Source organism: Rhinichthys klamathensis, unplaced genomic scaffold (assembly GCF_029890125.1).
Source record: "Rhinichthys klamathensis goyatoka isolate OS25496 unplaced genomic scaffold, OSU_Roscu_1.1 h1tg000035l_1, whole genome shotgun sequence".
In the NCBI taxonomy this organism is placed as follows: domain Eukaryota; kingdom Metazoa; phylum Chordata; class Actinopteri; order Cypriniformes; family Leuciscidae; genus Rhinichthys; species Rhinichthys klamathensis.
Genome location: NW_026606583.1, coordinates 2,254,338 through 2,281,832, shown reverse-complemented (window position 1 = coordinate 2,281,832; position 27,495 = coordinate 2,254,338). Strand labels below are relative to the sequence as shown.

General features: G+C 38.7%; 1 protein-coding gene across 2 annotated transcripts; it reads left to right on the top strand.

Moving 5' to 3' along the window:
- The first annotated feature begins 4,093 nt into the window (after window positions 1–4,093).
- On the top strand, window positions 4,094–25,578 carry sun1a (Sad1 and UNC84 domain containing 1a). 2 transcript variants are annotated; one of them, XM_056245854.1, is made up of 22 exons: window positions 4,094–4,238; window positions 6,058–6,231; window positions 7,609–7,805; window positions 7,909–7,935; window positions 8,361–8,588; window positions 8,881–8,985; window positions 13,401–13,532; window positions 14,786–14,866; window positions 15,563–15,661; window positions 17,077–17,125; window positions 17,664–17,719; window positions 17,818–17,960; window positions 18,417–18,680; window positions 19,769–19,861; window positions 20,082–20,155; window positions 20,276–20,420; window positions 22,127–22,393; window positions 22,495–22,579; window positions 23,173–23,288; window positions 23,410–23,577; window positions 24,485–24,577; window positions 24,886–25,578. In XM_056245854.1, exons 1-22 carry the CDS (start codon window positions 4,189–4,191, stop codon window positions 25,000–25,002), a joined length of 2,763 nt encoding a protein of 920 aa, XP_056101829.1. In that variant the 5' UTR covers window positions 4,094–4,188; the 3' UTR covers window positions 25,003–25,578. The 2 variants fall into 2 exon arrangements, with proteins under 2 accessions (XP_056101829.1, XP_056101830.1); XM_056245855.1 differs by lacking the exon at window positions 15,563–15,661 and having other exon boundaries at window positions 4,096–4,238.
- The last annotated feature ends 1,917 nt before the right edge of the window (window positions 25,579–27,495 follow it).

The window sequence follows — 27,495 nt, the reverse complement described above, 5'->3', positions numbered from 1 at the left end:
CGTTGCTCCTGCACCGCAACACGCACTGCAAACGGGGTATGTGTGAAACGGGCGTTAGATGATAGATCCACCTACAGTTCTTAGAAACTTGTGTTTAACAACTCTTTTTTTCGTACAACAGCAGCACTCATCTTGTTCGTTTATAGCGGATGCGGATGAACAGCCGTAAACCGGAAACTGACATGCCGACTTCTGACAATAGCGGAAGTTCGAAATTACGCTTGTGCACATAGCCTATAGACCAATTTTCAGTTGGTAAACATGGTGACGTTTTTATGTGGGCGGAGCTAAGGTGGTGGCAGAACGATCCCTCTGGCCGCTTTCTCTAACGTAAAGTCTGCAAGTTTTGTTAGCTTGTTTTTAACAATGACGGGAGAAAATCCGATTTTATCTTAATGTGCAAGGTCACTCACTGTCCAGGACCACGATTGTTATTTGCAAAAGTTCATTTTAATCGGACAGAACCAGATTGGCCGACCCGTACACTGAGGATCTGACAGGATTAACGTTAACGTTACCTCCGGTTGAGTGGCCTGACTTCTACACCTACCTGATAGAGAAACGGAGGGCATGTAAATCTTTAGATGCCTATAACTATGTGCTGAATGGTCATGTACAAGACTTGTGTGGTACGATCCGCAGTTCTGCCTAGCCAGCGCCGAGAAGACGACAATGTAAAGAGGGACATTGCGGTGCAATTTTAATGAGGTGAATATTTCTAGAAATTAAAATTGCAGATAAAGCATATTAATTTTTCATTGATTCTTGCACCCAACAACACAACAAGATGACATTTAATAATAAGAAGAATAATTTAAGATCCTTATTTTGTAGCCGAATCTGTGCTGGTTTGTATTTGCCGCCTCCAGTTTTCCCTTTGTTCTGCCACCAGCTAGCGCCGTGACGTAACTGTGACGTCGGCTGAAAATTGGTCTAACTCTATACCATCTACTCTGGCAAGCATACTAACTTAAGTCATGGGACTTCTACTTGTGTGCTGATCATGTGACTTTAGTAGTTGTATATTTGCCAGAGTTACTTCCTGTGTTTACAACTGAAGATTGTGTTTGAATGAAGACCGAAATGTCTTGTTAATTTGTTTTTATCTAGTCCAGTGACTTTTAATAAATTATATTTTATCATTTTATTTCCTGGATGTTTTAGACGTCATTGATCTACATAGACTATTGTGAGTCAAAGTCATGGCGCCACCAACTGGCTGCACAAAGTGTCACTTTCAAAATGCTTTGAAATCAGCCTCTTATTTTTACCCGGTTTGCTTCACACTTCATCAGAATAATGTCAAGACACTGTGTCAATAATGTGATGTACACCTGTGAAAGGATTCTTAATATCTTGAATGCTGTTGCCATGGCAATGTGTCAAACTTTAATGTTCTTTTTAGTTGTTTGAGACTCTTAGCATGCTTCAAATTGCATGAAACTTGACACGCACATCAGAGTTGTCAGCCAGTAGACATGGGCAAAGCCTTAGAAATGGGTGTGGTGGAGGGGCTCAGTACCGCCATCTTTTGACTAAAGTGGGGGGGTTAGTTTTTCCTACAGTCTTCTGTACATATGTTCTCTTGGTGGTTTAGTTTAACCCTTTCATTGCTGTATTTTGCCTGAATTACAGGATAAGAAATCTCTTAGGACTCAGTTTCGATCAGTTTTAATGGCAGAATAAACGCATAGAACCAGTTTATTTGTGGTGCACCGACGACGGTTTAAGGTTAGTGGAAATTGAGCTGCAGATGATAACTTCACACTCATTTGAAAGTGACCTAACAGCCTATAACATGAAATTCATCAATTTAAATGATCTCATGGATGTGGCTGTTGTGGTTCATAGTCATAGTGGCTCCAGCTAATGTGGCATATTCAAACGACTTTGATGTAGTTCTTATATATTTACCCACTGTAAATGCATACGCCATGCCCAGTTGTCCTAAAACCACCAGGGTGGATATAATCTTTTTTTTTCTTCTTTTTTTGAGAAAATGTGTGGAAACTGGAAATCGTTGATGTTCTTATGGTCGCGAACAAGCTGAGCAGAGTATCTTATGAGCCCCTCTCGACCTCCCGATCATTTTTAAACCTGTTTTAAAAATTCAGAGTGTCAGCCTGATTTTGATCAGTATAGGCTGTCACCTATTTCCAAATCATAACAACTTCGTCACGTATGCTAGATCTATGAATATTAAAGCCCAGTGGCTGCCACACCCAATACTCTCTCGTTGTTTTCGTTGAAAGGAATTGCTGTGCTGTTCTCTGCTTTTCACCAAATCATTTGCACACTTTTTTTCTTTTTTCTTTTGTCCCTATCCTAAGCTATAGGAGCAAACCGCTCCAGTCTTCGTGTTTGGCACGAAAGCTCGGCTAGCCGTACAGTTCTGCAGTGTACCGGCTGCTTTGACATTTATCAGGTTAACTGACTCGCAACGTGTGCAATGGTGCACAAACTCCCAAATGTCTGAACATGGTGTACGCCCGCCTTTAAGGTCTTTCCCATTTGTTTCCTATGATTGGTCAGGTTTTTTTTCTGTCGAGCAACTGGTGTAACTTATTGACCACAGACTCATTGAATGATTTATCTTTTCTCAGATTGTATATCCAAAAAAAGTCACCCTAGTTTCAAACCACTTCGATTGAGGAAACAAAAAAAAAGGGAGAGAGAAAGAAAATCGGTCAAATTACAAAAGTAAATCTAACGTGCTGTAATCTCATTTGCTTCCATTTTTCCAAACTTGGCTAAAATTGCATTTAGGAGCGCTCTGAAAATTCCCAGGCTACAAATTGTTTACGCAGACGTGAAATGCTTTTTACAAGTTGGAATCTTGCAATATAGACATAGCATGAACCTTTAGGATCTGGCAGAAGGAGCTGTGCATACCTGCGTGTGCGCTTAAGGTTTTTGAGAGAGATGACTGGTGATTTATTGGTAAAAATGTGACTGATCAGCAATACCATTCCCCACCCCCTCCCCTCTTTTTCTTTTTCTTTTTTTTTGGCATCTGGTCGGAAAACTCAAACTGAATGAGTGGTTCTTTGTTGGAGTCTGAATTTGCTTCCACCCATTTGTTATTGCGAATTTGGCTCAGGACAGGTCAAGGAGAACAAACTGTGGAAAGTGAGTGCGGGATCACAGATGCTGCTCTTCTCTGCTGTTTGTAGTATTACAAAGTGTTGCCAGGTGCACCAGCAGGACAGAGTGATCAGTACTTGAAATGACTAGTTAATTCTTAACTTTGATTTGGAAGGAAAAATCGATTAAAAACACAGATGATCCATAAGAGAAAGTGGCATTTGTCAGCTTGATTGTTGTAACTAGTTGTTGAATGTCACATTAGATTATTTGATTTTGAAGAAACCCACGTGACCACAAGCATTTGTTGTGTAGACACTGACATCAACATGCAGATGACAGAGCACGTCTAGTTCAGTTAAAACGCAAACTTTACTAAAATACTTTCTGTTAGTAACTTTAATAAAAAAAAAAAAAATTGTGTACCGTGTGTATATATATTATTCTTTTCCCTCTAATTAATAGCTTAAATTTTAGCTGTGAAGTCAAGATATTACTTAAGTCATGGAATGCAAAACAGTGATTGGTTTAATTTTTTTTAAAGCATTCTTGCCAATGCATCGAAATTGTCAATCATTCTGGCAATTTAAAAAATTCAACAGAATTCACAACAATAGTTATACATTCAGAAAACCAGCATTAGCATTAATAAATAAGGCATAAAAGCACAACTAGCCAGTGAATAACAGATTAACTAACCTGAAATGCACTCACACTGACCCTGGATCAGCAGAACATCATCATCGCTCAGTTCCGCATGTTACTGCGCGGTGTAAACCACAATGTGTGTCTCGGCTGATCACATGATTGGATCACCAGAGATTAATAGCAGGTGTAAACTGGGTCTGACTCTGGATTTCCTCCTTTTATTAGCAGTTGTACAGATGCAATTCATCACGCGTTCAAAGTACAGCGATGCACCTTTAAAATGGATAGATAGCGAAAGAGATCCTGAGGGTAATGAGGGAGGGACGGGGAATGTTTAGTGGCTCACATGTCACGTATACAGGAGATAAACACAGGAAGTAGAGCAAGCCTTTTTAATTCGCTTGATCCCTCCAGAGCTCCTTGTGCCCGTGAGTGCGTGCAGATTTTTCCCATGGGATGACCAGTGACGACTCGTGGGATCTGGAGAGCTGGGGCTGGACTGTACTGTGTGTTCTTTTTTTCTTTGTTTGAATATTTATTGATAAAGCATTAGCCAGAATCCAGATTTTTTTTGCACAATTAATTTAAGGCTGGAACTTTAGCAGCGGTAAGCTGAAGTTAATTCTACATTGGCAGGTTACTGTTTAGCGTGTTTTGCTCAGCAGCTGCTGTCTGAATGGCCTTTGTCATACTGTCAGACCTCAAGCAAGCAGAACTGCTCCAAAGTTCACAGACGTGAATGCTGGGATTGTTCCTGGAGAGATGGCAGTGGCTTCTGCCCATAAACCATTGGCACTGTCTGATTGGAAACATTGAGTTTAGAAGTGAGGACTGCACAGTTAGTGGAAAATGACCAGACCCATTGTTTAGTTTTTAGTGTATTGCTGTGATGTCTTAAGTGCGTTGTTTACAGGTTTGGAGTAAATTCTGTCTTCAGCATTTTTTTGTGGTGTTCATCAGCTGTTCTGTCCAATCAGAATAGAAGTTTTATCCCTGGAGTCTGAGGTGGTTTCTGGGCCCTGGAGATGTTTTGACATGCCCTGACATTTGTGCTTGTTTCTGTTACTTTAATGTGTTAAAGTACCAGACTTAAAGTAACAGTAACTTTAATGCTTATTACTGTAACATTTTTTGTGACTAAAGTCTGATTACACTTTGTTCAGCATAAACTTTGTTACAATAATATGTAAAAAATATATTTGCTTGGTCTTCACTCAATTGAACTCTACACTGATTCTTAATAAATATATTAAATGCGATCACAAATTCAGTTTTTACGCATTGTTGCACTTGAGTGGTCAAATGTAAAAAAAAAAAATATATATGTATATATATATATAATTATTTAGTTTTTCCCACAAAGACATGTATATATCATATATACCGTTCTGTGCTTCGAGGACAGAGACCATCTCTTGTCTAATATCTTTATCTTCTCCTGATGTTCATGTGCAACTTGTTGTAAAAGGTCTGAAGAGCAAATATCTTCCACAGGTCAGGTGTAAGACATTTAGGATATATTTGATGTTGCGTTGCAAGTAAAGTGAAACTAAATTACTGGCATGTGGGAAATGCGCTTTACCAAGTTTAATAACAAGGAAAAACTGTTAAATAAAATTTGATGTGCAAGTAAAAAGGAATCTTTCCTACAGCGTTTTTCTACTTTGCCAATGTAAAGGATCCACTTAGTTATTAAAAGTGAATGAAAGAAATACCTTTTTATATTCCCCTTCGAAAATCTGTGAGATGCGAGTGAAGATTTGGCAAAAGAAAGAGATTCCATGTCCAGCTGATGGAATGTAGTTAAATTCGTGGAAAATCAGGTGACCAGATCGCAAATCCGAATACAAAGCCGACATGGCTGAAATTTATGGACTCAAGTACCTCTTATTCGGCACAAATCCAAATGTTTCCATGGTTGCGATCGATTTAAAATTTAATTGCAACTTATATTTATTTTGTGAACAAGGCTATGTGCGTATTTGCATGCAGAGAAAGAAAATGTGATTTCCATAGAAGATAATTTGGGAGGAAATGAAAACACAGAAAGAGTTCAGCATTTTTATCATGTCATGTTTGCTTAGTCAGTGAATTTGTGATTCTTTTGTTGTTATAGGTGATATGCAATTGTAATGCAGGTTACAGACCTGGAACTATTTCATAGCTGTGTGTTTGCTAAAAAATAATTGCACCTTAGAACATTTGTCCACCATTCATAATCAGGCATTCAACAGTCCAATGGTATAATTGATAGTCTGATCTGTAGTAGCTGATGTTTATAAGTCTGGCACCTTTTTTTTTTTTTTTTTTCTCTCTCTCTATCAGTTCCAGCTACTCTTCAGTGCTAGACTTTGAGAGCGAGCTCAGGATTGGGCCCGTCTACGAGTCACCCAGGATGTCCAGACGCAGTCTCCGTCTGCACACCACCACGGGTCAATATGGAGACGACAGTTTGCTTGACTCGGCACTCCACCACAGCGCCCCCTACAGCCGTGATAAGTGAGTACAGTTTGCACATGAAAATCAGCAGTGGATTAAGCAACAGGATGTAACTTTTAATGTTGACAAGTTTAGAGAAGACATCAATGATCAACTGAAATTGGAGAAGATGCAGAGAAAAGCTACAATTTAAATTGCATGAAGTTTTTCCAGTTGCATTTCAGAACTAAAACTAAGTTGTTGTTTTTTTGTCTTGGAGCTTAAAGGCTGGAATCCACTAGATGCCTTTTTAAATCTGAACAGATTTTAAAGGGGTCATGAATTGAGAAATCAAAATTATTTGACATGTAAGAGGTCATTTTACTGTAAAAACATTCTGCAAGTCCAAAAACGCCTTATTGAAACCAATTTCAGAAAACCAGCTTCTTTGGAATTGTCACATTGACGTAATAGTGCGGCAAAAGACCGCCTCTAAAGACCGAATCAATTCAACGCCAATGCGGAAATCATTGTGTCTTTGTCCCTGCCCCCTGGCACACGCTGTTTACTGTGTGCGCACAGAGCCACGCAGACAGTGTAAACACCGAATTCATTTCTCTTTCTCTTAATTTTTCTATCTTTGTTCTATTGTGTTTATCTATGCTTGTTGTTTGTTGTCAGATGCACTACCCTACCTCAATCATCCTAGGATGTTTAGTTCTTTACAAAAAGAGCTATTTGTCTGGTGAAATTGTTCATATCGCAATGTCAGTTTTCTTCTAATATCCTGCAGCACTACTAGGCGATGTATGCATCATACTGTTGCCAATTTTGTAAGTTGATACTGAGGAAAAACTCTGCATCATATGCTAAGCGACTGAGTGTCACATACTTAATGACTCCATTCCACACACAACAATCTCAAGCACTCATTGATGGGTGCATGACAGATAAAAATAAACATGTAGGCTATGTACAGGAGCTGAATGGAGTCGTGTTGTATTGAGTCATGCAAAAAAACAAGCCAAGTGCATTTGGGTGCGGTCTTGATCTCAATTGCCTGTACAGATTGCAACAGGAGTTGGAGGTAAATGTCATTAAGTTAAGAAAGGTGTAGACTTTGATACGTGTTCTAAATTTGGCTCAAAATATTTGGTATTCCCCAATTAGATGAAATAGTCTGAAGCTTAAAAAAATCTTAGTCTGTGCCCATCGTACGCTACAAAATACGCAGACTTTTATTTTGACCGTGCTTCGAGCACAGCAGAAATAATCAATAAATCATTTTTTGTATATGTATAAGCACATTAGCTTTATATCAACCATCAAAAAATCTGTATCGATTCATCACTAATATAAAGACATATTTTGGTTCTGTGGGCATAAGAAAAATGTACACTTATTTCAAACTCCCATTTATCTACATTTTTTCTTTAATTCTGTCTCTTTCTGTTGTAGGACTCTAAGCAGAAGAGCTTATCACTCTGTTTTAGGGTCAACACAGATTGTTCAAACACCAAGGTCTGCCACACCGTCAGTCCTCCAAGCCCATTACAGCACCATCAACAGCTGTGCGCCCAGTGATGGCTCTCTGCTGTCCTCTCTGCTAGATGAGTCCTCTATACAGGAACGCACTGTAGTTGACAGCTTCTGGGGTCAGTGCCAGCGGGCCAATGCTATACTCTATAGTTTAAATGAATTAAGATTGATGGACAGCTGAAGCATTGATTTGTGAATTTATTTATTTTTTTATTTTAGGTTTGGACGAAGACCGTGACATCAAGGGTAAGTATGTGCTCCAGCTGAACGCATGCTCTTAGATCAGAGTAACAGTTTGGTAAAACAGTTTAAAAAAATATATATTTTCTTTTGAATAGGTTAACATTATAGCCAATGAACAAAGACACACCATGAGTTCATATAATGTTTTTAGTAATGTGCTTCTATTGAATGGGTGGATGGAAAAATAGAGGGATGGAGAGAGGGGTGGATGGAAAGATAGAGGGATGGAAAGGGGATTGGATGGTAGAGGAATGGATAGTAGATGGAATGAAAGAATGGAGGGAGGGATAAAAGGATGGAGGGATAGGTGGAGAGAGGAATAGATCTTGGTATTAGTAGTTTGTTCATCAATATAGCTTTTTTTTTTATGTTGTGATTTTTATCTTGTGGTTGGTTTTGGTTGAACTATTTTGGCATTTTTATTTCAGACCAAACTATCATTGCACACCATAGCACAGTGGAGGCCAAAACACAGACTTCTACAGCACAGAACGGCTACATCTGCAAAGACTGCCCCATCACCCCTCCCTCCAAGAACAACAGTTTCCTTCATAATGCTCCTGGGCATCAGCTGTCGTTAACGGAGACACCCAGCACAGCTTCCTTTCCAAACACTACATTGTACTGCAGGGACAACAATCGCAGACACAAGCCAGGTGAGTTTGAAAATCCAAAAGTAGTCTTTTACACACCTGCAGTGTAAGAGCATTTCTGTCCCCCTTTTTTTTGGTATTTTGAAGCACATTACATTGTGGGGATACATTATCCATGTGTTCCTAATGTAGTGCAAACTCAACTGTCTTTGTCACGTCCATGTCGTCAGGTTTTTCCTGGTGTCTGGAAACGCGCCTCATGAGTCTGTCCGTTCTTTGGATGCTTCTGTGATAAGATGTCTGTTATAAGTAATATTGAAGGAAACGAGCAGGCTTGACTTCATTGTGTCTCCAGGGGTACTGGGGATGTTGGTTGAGATGTTCCTTCATAGCAGCGGGCAAATTGCTGCATTTGTGGTGTACATATGCACACTGCTGATGCAGATGGCTCTACTCAAAGGTATCAGCCTTTTAGTCTGGTGTTCACCTCTGTGGTTTGTGGTGTTTCTCACTGGATGGTGTATGCCTGTTTGGGAATCTTTCACCTGCTACAACATGTTTTCACTGTCAGGACATAAAACTAACTCAATACTTAAAGGTGCACCATGCTGAAAGCCCCCCCCCCCCACAAAAAAAAAAACATTTCTTATGATCCACTTGAAGTGTTAGTGTTTAGACACTGCCCTGTGCCTGTATTTTCTTAAATCTTTTTTTTTTTTTTTTGCTTTGCCTGGGGTGTTTTTGGACTACCAGTGGGCTTGTAGCCCCAGCCAATAACGAGGCACGATGCGGGTGAGGACGTGACTTTATCGTCTGTGTCTGAAGCTCAGAATCTCTGTTTAGTTCTCCTGCCTCAACAAAAAAAACAATTTGCTAGTGTTTCTGTTGCCTTATTGACTGCTATCTGTAACTTGACTGATTACTAAACATTGTAATTGCGTTTTTATGACGACCCGTAATTGTTTATTAGCGAGCTAGACTGAAGGTGGCTAAACTTGCTCACAAATTGCAAAATTTCTGCATGGTGCGCCTTTAATGTTTTTACATTTTTCACTAGTTTCTTCACTTTAATAGGGACGTTTTACACCTCTGTAGATATCAAGAGGATAGTAACCTCTTGTCTAATCTCACGGTTTCTCTTTCAGGGTTAAGTAGATACTCTGAACCATTATAAAGACATTTAATGCAAGTACATGTGCTCGAGTGAAGTCTGCAAAATTGCAAACATTGGGTGCTTCTCAATATCCCTCCTCGTCTCCTCGCTCCTCCGTCCTCCATCCTATGACCCGGAAACCGATCGAGCTCAGCCATCTTGAAGGACATCTCAATTCTCTAATTGCACCGCGAGGAGGCGAGGATCGAGGAGTGAGGAGGCTTCCAGAGGAGCTATGAGCGAGGATGCACAGTTGCATGCTTTGCGGAAGTGTTTTATCGACTAAACGTGACGCACGTATCAATTCTCCTCCCCTTCACGTCGGTCACAATCATTTTAATTTATACTTTACCTTTGCAGTTTATATAAACCACACATCTCACATATTTCAACAGGGTATCTTGCTTTATTATTATTTATTACTAATTTCTTAAATAACCAAAATTCTACAACATAAGGGCAGATCCTTTGAGCGCTGCTGATGACGCAGTGAAGTGACGCTCGAGTGGTCAAGTATTCCAAAGTATTAAAAAAACATTCCTTCGATTCCTCTGTCCTCGTTTTCTTTCCTTGCAGCCTTCCCTCGCATCCTGCAGGGGGTGGAGCTGAGACGCAAGGAAAGGAAACGAGGAAAGGAAACGAGGATGCACAAATAAGAAATGAGAAGCACCCTTTGTCTGATTGTACGTGCTTTAATGTAGTGAGACATCCGTGCTCAAGGGGGTGAAAATATAGTTTGAGTTTAGCAAAAATTAATTGTAAAAACCTGACATTGTTTTTACCATTATTTTAGTTTTTTCCTTGCCATGAAAATAGTCACAGAAGCTTATATGGCATTGAAAAACAAACAAAACTCAAGGGGGCGATATTTACCTTCAAATGTCTAGACTCTAGAATGCTTTTGTGTTCATGTACTTGCATAGTTTGTTTTGGGACTTGGACCATGTACTAGGCTATATACTGTACTGAGCTCAGGGACATGCAGAGAGTTCCTCAAGGGCAGGGGCTCAAATGTAAAAAAAACTATATATATATATTTGGGTGGGTGGGTGGTGAGCGCAATGGATAAGACACATGACTTTGGTGTGAGAGACCCGGGTTTGAATCCACTGTGAGACACCAATGTGTCCCTGAGCAAGACACTTAACCCCTAGTTGCTCCAGAGGCATGCGACCTCTGACATACAGGTGCTGGTCAACGAATTAGAATTATTTTAAATAGTGCAATCATGCAATTCTTTGAATGCATTTTTTGTGCAGAAAGCAAATCAGGTGTTCACCGCACCTGTCCTACTCGTTAGACTAATGACAGAACTCGTTATCTGGAAAAAAATTTGCTCAGCTGAGCTTTCCAAAAGGCCCATTTAGGCCATTTAACTGTGACACTGTTGTTTTATTGAATTAGAATAATGGTGAAAGCGTTTCATTGAATTGCAATAATTTTTATTATAATTACAATCATCACTTTCTCAGTATTTTGTGGCTGCCCCTTTGGCTTGTATGACTGCCTGAAGTCTCCGCGGCATCGATTTGACCAGCTTGTCGCAAGTTTCCGCACTCACAGCTTCCCAGGCAGTGGCGATGTTCTGCTTCAGTTGGTCCAGCGTAGTAGGCTTTCTGTCGCGAATTTTCCGCTTGACGATGGCCCAAAGGCTTTCAATGACATTGAGGTCAGGCGAGTTGGCCGGCCATGCCAAAACTTCAAGCAGTTTTTTAGTGAACCAATCTTTGGTCGACTTTGCCGCATGAGCCGGTGCAAGATCCTGTTGAAATATGAAGTCTTCTTCGCCGAACTGTTCCTCAACAGTCGGAATCAGGAACGTTTCCAGAACATCTTGATATACGGCAGCATTGACAGTCTTCTTGAGGAAGCAGAGTTTCCCTACACCTCGAGCGGACATGCATCCCCAGACCATAACGCTCTGGGGAAACTTGACGGATCTTTTCACGCACTCGTGGTTGTAGGTTTCGCCACCACGACGCCAGACACGAGGACCTTGGTCACCGAAGGAGATGCAGAAGCGTGATTCGTCACTGAAGACCACTTTCTGCCAGTCTTCAGCAGTCCACTCGCCGTGTTCTTTGGCCCACTTCAGCCGTTTCACCATTTGTTTCTTGTTCAGCATCGGTTTTACTGCTGGAACGCGAGATTTGAAGCCGAGTTCGCGCAGACGACGGTAAGTGGTTGATCTGGAGACGTCAGCGCCGGTCTGCTTGTTCCACAAGTCGGTGAGCTCGGAAGTGGACTTGAACCGGTTGCTGACTGCGATCTTTCTCAGCTGCTTGTTGTCGCGAGCAGAAGTTTTTCGGACGCCGGAACAGTTGGTGCGCTTGCTGCAGTTTTTCTTGAGAGCTTTGCAGACGGAAGACTGGCTGATGCCGAGCTGCTCAGCAATTTTAGTTTGGGTCAAGCCTTGTTGGCGAAGGGCTTGAATTTGAGCCACTATTCCGGTTGAGAGGTCGCGCTGCTTACCCATGATTGATTTTACAACTTAGAAATTCTACTCAACCCTGACTTTATACTGCACAGTGAACACTCTTCACAGAAAACAAAAATTTGAGCATTTATTCTAATTCAATGAAACGCTTTCACCATTATTCTAATTCAATAAAACAACAGTGTCACAGTTAAATGGCCTAAATGGGCCTTTTGGAAAGCTCAGCTGAGCAAATTTTTTTCCAGATAACGAGTTCTGTGATTAGTCTAACGAGTAGGACAGGTGCGGTGAACACCTGATTTGCTTTCTGCACAAAAAATGCATTCAAAGAATTTCATGATTGCACTATTTAAAATAATTCTAATTCGTTGACCAGCACCTGTATATAGCAATTGTAAGTCGCTTTGGATAAAAACGTCAGCTAAATGAAATGTAAAATATTTGTGTATATGTACCGGTCAAAAGTTTGGACACATTACTTTTTAATGTTGTTTAATTGAAGTCTCTTGCTCATCAAGCCTGCATTTATTTGATCAAAATACAAGAAAAAAACAATATTGTGAAATATTACTGCAATTTAAAATAATGGTTTTCTATTTTAATATACTTTGATACTACTTTTCAGGATTCTTTGAATAAAAAGTTTTGTACCAATATACACTACTGTTCAAAAGTTTTGGGTCAGTAATTTTCTTTCTTTTTTTGAAAGAAATTAATACTTTTATTCAGCAAGGATGTGCTAATTATCATGGTTTGAGAGGGGCACTTTTGATTAATTTTAAATAAGGGCTTGAGCACCCAAAGCACCCCCCACCCCACCCCCACCCCCACAAGATGTTCTCCACAACCACTGTCACTCGCTCTCTGCTTGGTCATTGTGATTTTTGCTGCGTTAGAGATATACCTTGATTTAATATCTTTTGTTGATCCTGTAACAACGTTCCTGTCCAAAAACAGTGATGACCCCATCCCTAAACCTAACCCTACCCATAACTTATCCCTAAAACCTGAGGTGAAGAAGATGAAGAATGATAGGTGAAATAAGAATGGTGTAGAAGCCCCTAACCCTTGTTGTAAGCCTAAACTTTACTATCAACCAATCAGATTTGATGGATAGTTTTACAGTTTATGTGATGTTCCAGGATCAACAAGGATGTTGAATTCAGGAACATGTTTTACTTGGTGAAATCGCATTCACAATCTCGGTCCACAGTCTCTCCAGACAGCTCCATCAATTTGACCATCAAACCTTATGTGTTGGTTTAATATCAGTCTATTTCTCCAGGCCTGCTGTTATCAGTGTTTCACTGGTTTGTGCGGGTGTGTAATGGAGTTGCTCGCTCCACAGCCACTGTGCTGAAGAAGATGCTGCAGTCTGTTCAGCAGAAGAGAGCTACAAATGGCTGTACTAACAGAGGTATTGACTTTTCAGACCCTCTGGTGACTGGATTATGTCCACCTAACCTAACTACTGTGCACACTGTACAAACAACCAGAAATGTCATCTTAAAGAACTCGCACTCTTAAAGGTGACACATTTTGCTCTTGATATCACACCCATTAATTTCAAGAGAAAATTATTCATTTAGGGATTTTGAGGCTATTTTTATCTGGGATTTATAGAAATGTTTGATCATTGGTTCTCAACTAGGCTCTTGATCGGTGACTGACCTGTTCTCTGCAGCAAACGATTACAGGAACGCTTCTAAATAATATACTGCTGGACGGGGGCTTGTTTGAGACTAGGAAAATACTCCTTAAAATATTTGTCTACCTTAAATCTTTCAGTTTAATAATCTGGTCCTCAAAGCAAATGTAATTGAGGAGCCTTGATGTAAATGGCCCCTTTCTGGTATCCTTGCAGGCATCATGCAAAAGTTACCGGCTTTACTTCGTCTTGAAATTGAAGTTGCAATAATGGATATAATCGTGCGTAACCCAGGTTAGTAAGTGGTTTTTATCACTGTTGAAGTCACCCTAAAGGTGAAGTATATCTTTGTCACTTGTGGCATTGAATAGAACTTAAATGTTTTCAAACATACCGAACACAACAGAGGCCATTTTGTTATTATTTTATGGCTCAACAGTGTTCCAGTGTTCACATTAGTAGCCTTATAGTAAAAATGACCATCGCTTTTTCATTTTTATCTGTTCTTAGGAAGTGTAATATATAGAGCACTTTCCACGAATCGAGTTAATGCGTTTATCCAAAATTTGTCAAGATCTCTACAAAAAAAATCACCCGAACACTTTCTTTAAATCATTAAGTTGGTTGAGGAATCCATGTGACAATCACTTTTAGGTTTTACCCATCAGCAATCCCATGGTGCCTTGGGGTATGCTGAGCAGCTGTTTCCTGATGGACCTTTCTCACCCTCTCTCACTCATTTAACAGGCCGCTTTAGTCTCCACATGTCTTCCATGGTGTTTGACTGCCTACATCCACTATAACCTTAAACTTTTCTTCCCCTGCAGATGTTCTGCGACGCATGATTACACTGTGCATAAACAAATGTGCCTCTCCACTATGAGCACTGCCTTGGTTACATGCAAATCTCTTTCTGCTCGAGTCTGTCTTTGCAGAGCTATGATTGGAGGGATGGAGAGAGACTGGTACAGAACTCTTGGTTTTATCTAATGTTTGTTTGTTCTCTTTGTGATCCGTCATAGGCAATGAGAAATACTACAGCAGTATGAGTGTTAAAGAGGTAGTGCTGCAAAAGGAGCAGCCAAAGTTCAGCGGCATACTGTGTAAGTACACATTCTTGACTTTCAGGTATTTTTCCACTTAAAGTTGCTACTATAGGAAAGTCATACAGGTTTGCAATGGCATGCTATTAACTGTGCTAATTGATTATGCTGCCTGTTTAGATGCCTTTCCTTTGGGCAAACTGTAAAACAATATCACATCGAGTTGGACAAAGCGATAGAAATGTTGATTTACAATTCAAAATGAAACAAACATAATTGTAGTCAGTGCATCAAAATGCCTATGCTTTTTTTACACAATCAGCCGCTTATGTGATTCCAATTCAATTACAATTGGTGATTGAGAAATACTGCCATGCAAATTGGATCCCTTACCCTGGCAAATAAATCAGTGTAGATATAAGTTTAATCCGCCCTCGGAAAGCCACGGTTACGGTGCATCGACATTGGTAACTGGAAAAACTGATTGTTTAAATGTGACCTTAGAAGGTTGATGCCTAGACAGGCTCACTGGGTTGTGTAGCAGAGCCTGTTGTATACCCTCATGTATAATGGTAGTGATGCATATATGAATGTAGGCATCACTGGCTCAGTGTTTGCACACTAAACACTGTTACAGCCTCTTTAAAATGTTTACAGTGGTGGACATCATTGGATGAAGACGGCAGCAAAACAATTGTAGAAGTAGAACTTTAGCCTACAGATTATTCATTTTCAACCGTACACTGATCCTAACAGGTGATGACTGCAAAAGGAAACATAATTTTGCAAAGGACATCCAGTCTTCCCAGGAACAGAAGCCTGTAGGGACATTATGGTGGCTCATAGTTTTTACAGGTTATATGCTCATCACTTACCCTCAATCCTGGTCCTTCCTAGAGCTTCTGGTTTGGAAATGGTGGGCAAGCCAGTTAATGCTCCTGTGAACTCCTTCCCCGCATCAATGTCTTTCAGGTTGTTGTCAGGGCAGTTTGTTCCCTAGCAGTTGTGGGTTTGTCCTGGTGAAGAGCTTTCAGACATCCTTGCATGGCTACTTTTGCTTTATCCTCTCCCCCTTTTTTTTTTTTTTTTTTTTTCTGTGGTTCTGATTCCGTTTGGGACTCACCTGCATGTCCACTCGGTGTAGTTATAACATTCCTTTTTAGTTTTGCTCTCAGGACCATATTAATTTATTTGAGGGTTGCGTACGTTTGCTGTTACCCTCTTCAAACCCTTTGCTGTTTTTAGGTGGAGTGTCTTTTCTTGATATGCACCATGTAATTTTTTTCAGCCGTATTCAATACTACACCAAATATTTATGTGCATTGTGCAATAGTTTTTATTTACAGATACAATGGGGTCAAATCTGACATGACAAACGAACCCCCTCCAGTTTAAATCTGGAAATAAAATCTTTATATTTAAAACATGCGATAAAATGAAGAGATATTCTTCAACATGCTGTTGAAGTCAGTACTCCAATGTAAGCAAATTAGTGATATTGGGGATTGGGGATATTTTTTTTATTTTTATTTAACAGACTGACTAAATGGATTTTCTTCAATTGAAGCACAAGATGCTCTTTGCCGTTTTCTCACATTTATAAAAAAAAAAATTATCGCGTGTTTTTCACATGGCAATTTTTCATCCTGTCTGTCCTTAAATGTAAACTGGCCCTATTTTGCTGTTGTGCCTTTAAGAAATTTATGTAAACATCCTCTTTGCATGTGAAATTCTGCCCTTGCAGTGAGTCTGGTTTCATCATTTTGAACTGCCCCATCCCTTAATTTTAGCCTCTGTTTCAGAGCAAGATATTTAGATTTTTAATGAATGGATAGGATGTTTTGAAGTTTTACAATATTTTCATAGTACAATGAACTCTTGTCATAAAATCAAGGAAAACACTTAGACCTTTAAGGCAAAATGTGGGCGTAAGACGTAAGTGTTTGTCACCCTTTCCCTCAGACTACATTGACTGACATCTTACATTGTTTATTTAGAAAAATGTAAAATGGAAGTGTTTTCAATAGTCTCAAATATCTGGAACTTCCTGTACAGTATATTTCATGTACTCTAATTTTAGGAGGCCTGTCTTTTTACAGGATGAATACTAATAAGTGCAAAATCTGTGCAGTTTGTCAGCTTTTTTCCAATCTCTTGTGAATGAGCATGACTTCCCGCTGTGCACCCTAACCCCAATCTGTGCTCTGGATTAGTGTACACACTTCACAGTCAGTCTTTACTCATGTTTGACTCTGTGTGTCTGTTTCCAGGGAGGGCAACCTCAGGAAGTTTCTTTTGGCTTGTCAATTTCTTTGCAAAGTAAGATGTGTTTGTTTTTTTCCAAAAAAAAAAAAAATTCTATAACTGGCAGTAGCTATGTTTCTATCCAAAGTTGTGAATTTAACTGATGCACAACTAGAATATCGCAAAAAATATTTGCCATTTAAAGCGTTTCCGTCCCATGTGTTCAAGAGAACAAACCCACTTCCTGGGAAATTGGTGCAAAATATCTGTAATAAAATTGGAAGTTGCAATTGAGCATATAAGGTTTTTTTTTTTTTTAGACATATTTTAATTTAGGTGCATTTTGCCATTTTAATCCACCCTGTGGTTTTGTTTTTTTAAGTAATATCCCAAAATGCGCATGAAAATAGGTGGATGGATGCATAGCTAGTGTCTAATGCATGTCCAGTCAGTGTGGTTATATAATGGTTATTCATCATTTGATTTATTGTTAATGTAAACAAGCTTGTCAATTTAATAATTTCATATTTTGAGCAGTGGCCAAAACACTGCCAGTGTGTTGGAAGTACAACGGGACTAACAAAATGTAACCTGTCACCATCTTCTCTTCCAGGTCTCTCCCTATGCTTTCAAAAGTCCTATTTCTTGTACCTTTCCTTCTGTTCTTCGGTGAGCATACCATACTATTTGTGACTGGCTATTGGTCTAAATGGAAATAAAATCCTGCGTCATCTTTCCACGTGTTTCTTCTGTGCTGTTCCTGATAGCTCTCTGCTACTGGGGGCCTTCTGGACTGGTGGCCATGCTGCCTGCTGTTAATGTGATGGAGTGGAGGGACTCATCCCATCTCAACCCTCCGATCATGGGCGACTCCGAGAAGGGACAAACTCCCACTGACACGGCCTCTCAGGTAGTATTTAGCTTTCAAGGTTTTACTTGGGTATTCTAGCTAGTTAAGTAGACTTTACAAATACCAAAATATTATTACTACACCCTTGCTTATAATCATAATATATATATATATATTAATAATAACAATAACACTAGGCATATAATCAACATTTTAAAAGCATGATTTCCACCACAGGGGCTCTTTAACATTTAATGGCACGTTAAAAAATATATAGAAATAAGAATATCAAGTGTAAAAGTTGAGCCAAGGAGTCTTGGGCAGTCTCATCCCAGTAGTAGGGCACTATGACCAGTTTTAATTTTGTCAAGTAAATGAGCAAATGTTTTTATTTCATTTTAATGTTCTGGTTGATGCTAAACATAGATTAATGTTACCATGTAAAAGTATAAGCACATCGTTCTTAAGATTGGCATCTTTCCCCCATCTTCCCCTACCATGTCTCACTCCTCCCAGAGGCCCTCTGTGCTGTCAGTAGAGGCAGAGAGGCTGATGCATTTGGAGGAGAGCTTGTCTCAGCTGTGGGATCGAGTGGCTGGGGGTTTGCTCAGGCAGGAAGAGCAGCACACTGAAGTGCTCAGTCTGTATAACACGCTGCGATCAGAGCTTCACAGACACACAGACAGAGAGAGCCTGGGCCAGTGGATAGGAGACCTGCTGGAGGAGAGATTCAGCCTGCTGAAGGGAGAAGTGCAGAAAGAGGCCAAGAACACGCAACAGGTGACATCATGCGTAATCCCAAAAAGCCTATTGCGTCATTTATGCACATTTCTAAGATCTCTAAATTATCAACATGATCAAAACTTTGACGAAAAACCTGTTAACCTTTCATCTGATTAATAGTTCATACTGGTTTTTAGCAAGTAAAAGGCCTTTTTTATTATAATTGTAATGTCCTCCAGGTCGTGGTACACTTGTCTTTTTGTGGTGAAATCTTTACAGATATTTATATAGTAGACGTAAGAATAACTTTTATATTGTTAAAAATAGTGGGATTGGTTTAATACAAAATTTTTAGAAAAATCATGTTCAAATGTGAGTATCAAATATGATACATCAGGCTTATGATTATGATCTCTCAATCATCATTGCATTGGTTGTTTGACTTTGTATCAAAAACTAAGCATTTAAATATAAGACATAGTATTGGGAGATATAGTGACAACTGATATTTTTATGCACGTAGTCTGCTATACTGTTAGTCACAGAAGCCATTAGAATACACTTCTGACAGTTTGAACATTAAAAATACAAATTGAGTTGCTGAAATTATCTTTGTCAATGTTAAAATGCTGTAATATTTATGAATTTGATTATGTACTTATCCACTTCGTTGCAAGTGCAGTGTGCTTGCATAGAGCCTGCACACACACTCTTCTGATTGGCTGGGTTTTTTTTGCGTCTCATAGTTGCAGAGAAATTACTGGAATCTTATCGCATTGCATCTGGTAAGAGTAACTTCAAGAACAAAAAAAAAAATTCTGCCCCCAAACTTGTGAACTGTAGTGTATATTATTATCTGGATATTTCTCAATTTTTATGAAGTTCACGTTAAAAGAGTAACTTGGGTGAGCTAAACTCATTCCCAGCTGTGTAGAGCACAGAGACGACTAGAGATTAACATCCTGACATAACATTAACATAATATTGTTCTTGGTTTAACAGCATTCTTAACATGTTTATTTTCAGTTATATGTTATGTAATACCTTTTTTTTGTGATACATTCAGTTAATTGAAGAATGCTTAAGTCCTTGTTTAGCAAATGAATTAGTTCCTGATTTGATCTTTTTTTTGCTTCTGTCTGCAGCGTCAGGAAAAGCACGCAGAAGAGCAACAGTCAGAGAACACTCGACTCGCTGAAGCTGAGGCTCTGCTCCAGAAATTGGCACGCAAAACTGAGGTGTGTGACATTCAAATTGTACCAGGAACACACAAGGTGGTTTATATCAGCATGCTGCAGGATTTAGTTTGTTGTGAAAGGCTCTAAACCACTGGCCCAAAGTTACTCTGAACTTTCACATCATCCATGCTTTTTGAGTGTGACATAATGACCTCTAATTCAATAAGCAACATTCAACAGATTCAGCAGAACTGGTGATTCAATTTAATGTTCAATTTAGGAGCTGCAGAGAAAACAAGAGCCCGCATTGCAAAAGATTCCTGAGGCTGAGGCGCCCACCCCTGATCCTGACAGGTTATTATCTTTAAATGGTCAACAGTGATGTCTTTCAAACATTAAACCAGATTGAAGTAATATTCCTGGTACTCCATGTAAATGTATGTAGTAATGTAAAGCATGTCTGTTTCTCTTCAGCGAGGAGGATGAAAGCGGCTCCAGTGAGGTTTTGCTGGCGGAGGTGAGGAGGCTAGAGGAGGCTTTGGAGCGCATCAGAGATGATGTGCAGGGGCTGGTGGGATGCAGAGACAAATGTGAGCAGCTGGCCTCCTTTTCAAGCTCAGTAAGTGCTCTGTGCCATCTTATCTATAGTGTTTGCAGTGCCTAGTTTTTATACCTGACATTAACACTCTTATTGTTTAGCCCTTGTAATGCAAGAAACGTTTAACCTTTCTAAAAACCACCTAGTTTTTTAGCCTGACGTCGTCATACTCGGATTCTAGTCAGAATGCGAGTCTGATACTGCTCCATTGGGCTGTGATTATGGGGCGTGTTTCAACCGAACCAGGAAAGAAAATGCCTCCACTCAATTGGATAGACCTACAACCAATCAGAGCAACGGACAAAATCCCGGGCTTTCGAAAAGCAGCTGGCAGCGACCACTGGTTATGTCCACCTCGTCGTGCATGCCATATTGCATCGCCGTGATGCCCATTTCGGTTGCTTCTTTCACTTTGTTTCTCCTTTGGTCGCACTCATGGAGGACAATGACCATAGGGTTTTCATTGCGCCCCATCTTCTTAGCGACCATCGGAGCCAGCTGATAAATTAAACTTTTGCCGAATCCCGTAGGACGGCAAAAACATATTTCCGATCGACAAATGCCTTGATCTCGGTTCCTCTTTTAAAATGAATGCGCTGTCTACATCTATAACGGACGCGATGGCTGAATCTACACCTCTAAATTCTCCAGCGGCAGCCATTCTTTATTGTAAACGAATTCAACCCAAGCGCTCTTTGGTGACGTGGATGATTACGTTACTGTTGATCGTCTGTCCATCATCGTATAAAGCCCACCCTGACAATTTGATTGGTCCGAACAGCTTTTCTTCGGGCATACTTACTTCTCAACGGATCAAGTCCAGACCGAACTTCCCATCCTCAAATGTTGTGGGCGGGGCTAAGTTCGGCTGGCATCCAGGCTACTAGCTTTTAGTGTGCAAACCAAACTTTGAAAATGTGTCGAGACCGCTAGAATACACAATTTGTTTTCAACATATAACCAGTTTTGTCCTGGATATCAACTCTTTTTGTGAATGAATGAATGGCCAAAACGCATCCGGTTTCCGATTTTAGGTTGTTTTTTTTTTTGTTTTTTTTTAAAGGGTGTTAACCTATCCTCCTCCAGTTAAGAGACAGAAAATGTGCAGAGTGGTGGGTCCCCAAGACCAGGATTAAAAACACTGCCTTCAGGACTGAATTTTGTTGAATATGAATATGCATGCACAAACACATTTTTACAGACAACAATAACACTAAAAATGGAACAAATTTAGGTGACATTTCATAAATCTGAACTTTTGTTCCACGCCTTTAGGCTGTGGATCATATTCAAATTTAGACACTTTGGTATCTGTATCATAAGGAAAGTAGGTCTGAAAAAGTAGAATATTTTCAAACAAAATATTTTAGAGTAATATTTGTTTTGTTAGAAAAATATGTAGGTTTCATACATTTGGACCGTTTTTGAGCAGTCACTAGTTAAATTCCATTGATTGAATTAATCTGTGATTTAATACTGGTAAATCTCCTATTATATGGTCTTATAAATTTCATATAACAATATATATTCAAATAAAATGTATTGCATCACATTTGCTTTGAAGTAGTTGAAACAAGTATTATTTGAAGTTTCAAAGAATATCTTTTCTCTTTTTTTTGACAACTAAAAATGAGATGACAACTAAACAAGAGTCTAATATACCAAAAGGCAGATCCGCCTGAACCGTCTTAAATGGTGTCCTAACTCCTGGATCTGTTCTCTTGCAGGTGTCGGAGCAGGTGGAAAGGGAAATCAAGTCTCTGTTTTACGGCAGTGACCGAGCAGCAGAGCTGGAGCTTCCTGAATCTCTCCTGCAGTGGCTCTCTGATCACTTTGTGAGCACCACCGAACTGCAGGCTTCACTCAGCGTGCTGGAGAGCAGCATTCTGGGTAACCTGTCCCTTCAGGTAGAGGAGGGCAAGTCAAGGCCTTCTAAAGAGACAATCACTCGGACTGTACTACAAGCCACAGGGGAGGCAGGCCTCTCTGAGGAAGTAAGCTTTTGAGAACTTGTCTTTGAGAATGCTAATAAGTAACCCATTATAGTCAGATATGTAATGCTGCTTTTGTGTTTTGTTGAATTCTTTCTCCACAGCATGTAGAGTTGATTGTCAACAATGCAATGAAGCTCTACTCTGAAGACCGCACTGGTCTGGTGGACTATGCATTGGAATCTGGAGGTATAGTAATGATGTTAACTATGGATGGATTTTAAATTGTTTTTAAAAGTTTTTCGCTTATTGTAGGACTGTGCAATTATGTACAACTATTATGTAATCGCCACGGGCCAATGGTAGTGCAAAGGTGTTTAATAGCCGAAGCAAACTTTTCCAGAACTCTCAGAACTAACTTCAAATGAAGTTCGTTTTGGCCTGATTTTGTTCGAAATGTCACATCAGTTCGATCTTCAAGTCCTTCAGACTGACGGCTCCATTGCAGCTTTCATTGGCCAAGGACAACCCAAGAGGACATGGACAAGTATTAGTTGCTTCAATCGCAGTTCGTTTTCTTCAGCGTCATGTTTAGTGGCTTGAAAATATAAAGTTGATGAAAGTTAACATTTTTCTGCTGATCTCCCGTGTTACACGTCTCCCTGAAATCCTGTAGAATTCAACCAATCACATGACGACTTTGAATCTCGTGTTTACTTTGAAAGTGTTTCCCATTTTGTATGCCTTGGCCTCAGACGTCACGCCCACAGACTGTTGGCTGAACTTCTAATGCATGATACTAGCCTAAATATGACAAGATCTGCATTTCTTTGTGTCTGTAGGAGGCAGCATCATAAGCACTCGTTGCTCAGAGTCCTTCAACACCAAAACAGCACTGATGAGTCTGTTTGGCCTCCCGCTGTGGTACTTCTCTCAGTCACCACGTGTAGTCATACAGGTCTGAAACCTTTGAGAATTCTGATTTCATGTGTATTCATTTGTAAACTCAAGCTTTGATTTCCAATGGTCACTTTCTCTTGTCTTTATCACTGTTTCTCTTCATCCATTGGTCCCTACAGCCAGACGTGCATCCTGGGAACTGCTGGGCATTTAAAGGTTCATATGGTTATCTGGTGATCGGCTTGTCCATGAAGATTGTGCCTACAGCCTTTTCTCTGGATCATTTGCCCAAATCCCTGTCGCCCACCGGCAACATTAGCAGTGCCCCACGAGACTTCAATGTATATGTAAGTACACATGGAATTCAAATAATATCAGGGTTTCTACATCTCTCCAATGAATATATTCTATGAATAAGATGTGTTTTTAATATATTTTTTTAGCAATTTTTGCAAATAACATATTGTAGAGTAAAACTAGAACAATATACACTACCAGTCATTTGTTTGGAATAATTGTTTTGCTTTTGAAAAGTATCTTTTGTTCAGCAAGGCTGCATTTATTTGATTGAATTGACCAGTAGTGTATATCCACTGTAGAAATTATTAATATCCATAATTTCCCAAACCTAGAAGTCAACCCTTTTTTTTTTTTTTTTTTTTTATTATATAAAGTTTCCTGGTTTTCAAATGTCTACAGTGCTGGGTAGATTGCAAATTGTAGTCCATTACACATTTTAGGTAATGTAATTTGTATTCAGTAATGTAATAGATTACGTTACTAATTAAAGTTTGTATAGTGTAATCTGAATACTTTTTGATTACTTTTGACCTGACTTGTTTATAACATTGATTTGAATATAATATAATGTATTTGTTCTCTAACTAAAAAAAAGATTAATTTTTTATGCTGTGCTCTCAATTTACCATGAATTTATAGTCGCCTAGCCTGACTAGTGGCTGATCTGTGTGTGCAATTCCACAAAACTTTTGATAAAGAAATTTAAACAATAAAAAAAATTAGGAAGAATCATTTGTTGCCATTTTTATGAATTAAGTAATAATGAATTCAATAAAGTAACTGTATTCTTACATAATTAAAGCATTTAAATTTTGGATCTGATTACGTAATCCAGGTTACATATAATCAGTTACTACCCAGCACTGACGAACTACTTTCAACATATTAGACAAAGGAGGACTTTTATCTTGGGGTCAAAGTAAAAAAAAAAAAAAAGTCTCTGTTCTGTTAAAGGGTCTTGATGATGAGCAGCAGGAAGAGGGGCAGTTGCTCGGACAGTTTGTCTATGAAGAAGATGGAGATGCTCTTCAGACCTTCTTGGTCTCTGTAAGTATTGTGATTTTTGTTATTTCAGTCATTTAATCAGCCTGTTGCCACATAAATATTAAATCAAGGCGTAACTGATTGGCTGATGGACTGTCATGAAGGATGCTTTAAGGAATGGTTTCCCCAGAAATGAAAATTATGAAATTTACTCACCCTTTACTTTAAAGATGAAAGAATACAAGGGCATGTGAATTAAAAAAAAAAAGTAGTTTAGCCACCTCTGGTGTTGAGATGGTGTTTATTTGTAATCTTTATTGGATTTTGATGACTCTTGCCTAAACTTGTAATTCTGTATCTCTGTCTTCAAGGAGGAAGTGACGAGAGCTTTTCAGATCATTGAGATGAGAGTGCTGTCTAACTGGGGTCATCCTGAATACACTTGTGTGTACCGTTTCCGGGTGCATGGGAAGCTTGTTGATGAATGACTTGCAAGCACTTGGGACATTATGAACTCCTGACAATTGTCACTCATGCACTGGAAAAAAGAGGAATAGTCACTCTTAAGAAACAAATAATGTGCCATAGAGCTACACAGTTAATATACGATTGCATGCTGGTACATGTACTGTTAGGCCTCAAGGTCACACTCAGCACTTGCACTCGTCTCATTCTGATGCATCACACTGTTTCCAATTTTGTCAGTCATCAGGGTTATGCTTTTTTCATTATTATTATTATTATTATATCTGTTAGAATTCACCAGCAAAAAATGCATGACAATTCTACAAACAAACCAGTGAAGAATGTATTTTAGACTAAATGTAAATTTTGTTAATAAGTTCTTCAATTTTGTGCTTTTTGTTTTCATTTTGTTTTTTGCTAGCTGATATGTGCCCTATTTAAGAATGGCTAGAGAAATATAACTATTTATTTTTTGTATTTAAGTTGATAAGGTGAGTTTGGATATTCATGATCTTTATGCAAAGGATTTTGTAATTGCCATGTGATCTTTATAGGTTGGCTTTTCAAATAAAATTCTATTTTTTATTATTTTAAAAAAAGGATTGGGTGCATTTATTGTGGATAAGGTGGAGCAGTCATTTTTGACAGGAAAAAATAGAGAACAGCCTACTTAGTGCTGATAAAGTCTTTCTGCTTTGTGGCAAACTTCACTGCCGTCCGATCAACAAAATAATTAGTTATGATTAATTATGTGTAGCATCTGTATTATTTTTAACCAATCTTTAGTTTAAAAAGGTCAAGTGCTCTAAACAGTAGACTTGCACTAAGAGTTAAGCACTATACTGAGACTTTTTAATATGATGTTCCACGTCAAAAATGAAACACTAAAATCATCCTTCAACTCCCTTCATCCTCAAACTACATTTATTCCCAAAATGCTGGCAAAAAATATAATTTATTAATGTAATTTAATAGTTAACCCTATAAAGTCTATTGCATCATATTTGATATCAGGATATCTGAAGGCCTCTGAATTGTCAGCATGATCAACTTTGCTGAAAAAACGGTTGTATACAATCTACTAAATGCCTTCTGTTGTATGTTTTTTTATTTTTTTAAAGCAAGTAAAAGGCCTTTTGGTATAATTGTAAATATGTCCATCTTTAGGTTGTGGCTTTTTGCAGTGAATTCTTTTTTTACTGACTTTTATAAAGTAAATATAAGAATACATATTTCAAGATGGAGATTAACTGGATTGAAGCAACTATGGTTTACTTGATTACCAATAAAAACATTTTGGTAACACTTTACAATAAGGTTCATTAGTTAACATGAACTAAGAATGAACAATACTTCAGCATTTGTTAATCTTTGTTAATGTTAATTTCAACATTTACTAATACTTTATTAAAATCTTGTTAACATTAGTTAATGCACTGTGAACTAACATGAACAATGAATAGCTGGATTTGTATTAACTAACGTTAACAAAGATGAACAAAAACAGTAACAAACTTTTATCATAAAACTAAGCATTTAAATATGATCTTACTGAGACATATTATTTGGAATATAGTGACAACTGATATTTATTTGCATTTTATGTTAGTAGTCTGCCATACTGTTATAAAAAAAAATCTCATTGTTTTACATTACAGGCGATTTCAAGAATTTCATCTTACTTTTTGGCCATAAAAAGCACCATATCTGCACCAATGTTTATTTTTTATTTTCTCAAAAGTTTGGGCCTCTGAATAAAACTGTTTTCTCTCCTGGAGTGTGAACACCAATGTTCTCCTAGATCATATACTATATGAGCCATGAAAGCCTGATGTATCAAATTATGAAGAAAATACATGTACACTTAAAACAAAAAAAAGGTTTTGTCTAAAGGTTCAATAAACCATTATTAATAATTATTTCATATGGCAAGATTTACTGAGTTAAAGTCTAAAACTAAAATCTAATTCAAAAAATGTCCTAATTTGAGGCAGGCCTGATGCAATTGTTGCCAACAACAAGAAACATGAAAAGATAAACATGGAGGTGATGGACTGGAAGAACCACATCTGTGAACTTCACTGTTATGAACTGCATTGAATGATTCACTTTCTGCTGCTGTTCTAGGTAAACCATTAGCTTATTCAAATTGATTCACTTCATATTACACGTGTTTTATGTTTTCATAGTCAGGAAGAGTCAACTTTTAGTTTGCAAACTTTTTTATTTACACAGGTTAAAGGTGAGGAGGGACGATGATCTTCATTAGGAGGAGTTGTAGTTGCGGTTGTGCTTGTTGATCCACAAGTGCTTCAGTTTCGGATCGTTCATGTAGCGTTCAAGCAGCAACTCATTTTCTCTTCGCTCCTCTTTAATTCTTTTCTTCTCCTCCCGTTTCTTGGCCTTCTTCTCTGACCAGGTGAACAGAAAAAGGGTCACTTTTCTTGTGCACTTTTTCTGGACGTTCACCTTGTGCTGGGTCTCATTCTTGGGACCGTCAGGAGAGGCTACACAGA

Coding starts and splice junctions, on each gene's coding strand:
- sun1a (XM_056245854.1), top strand. CDS start 4,189: ATGACCAGTGACGACTCGTGGGATCTGGAGAGCTGGGGCTGGACTGTA. Junction 15,662..17,076: donor GTGGCTCATAGTTTTTACAG/GTTATATGCTCA, acceptor GTCTGTTTCCAG/GGAGGGCAACCTCAGGAAGT. Junction 20,421..22,126: donor TGGCCTCCTTTTCAAGCTCA/GTAAGTGCTCTG, acceptor GTTCTCTTGCAG/GTGTCGGAGCAGGTGGAAAG.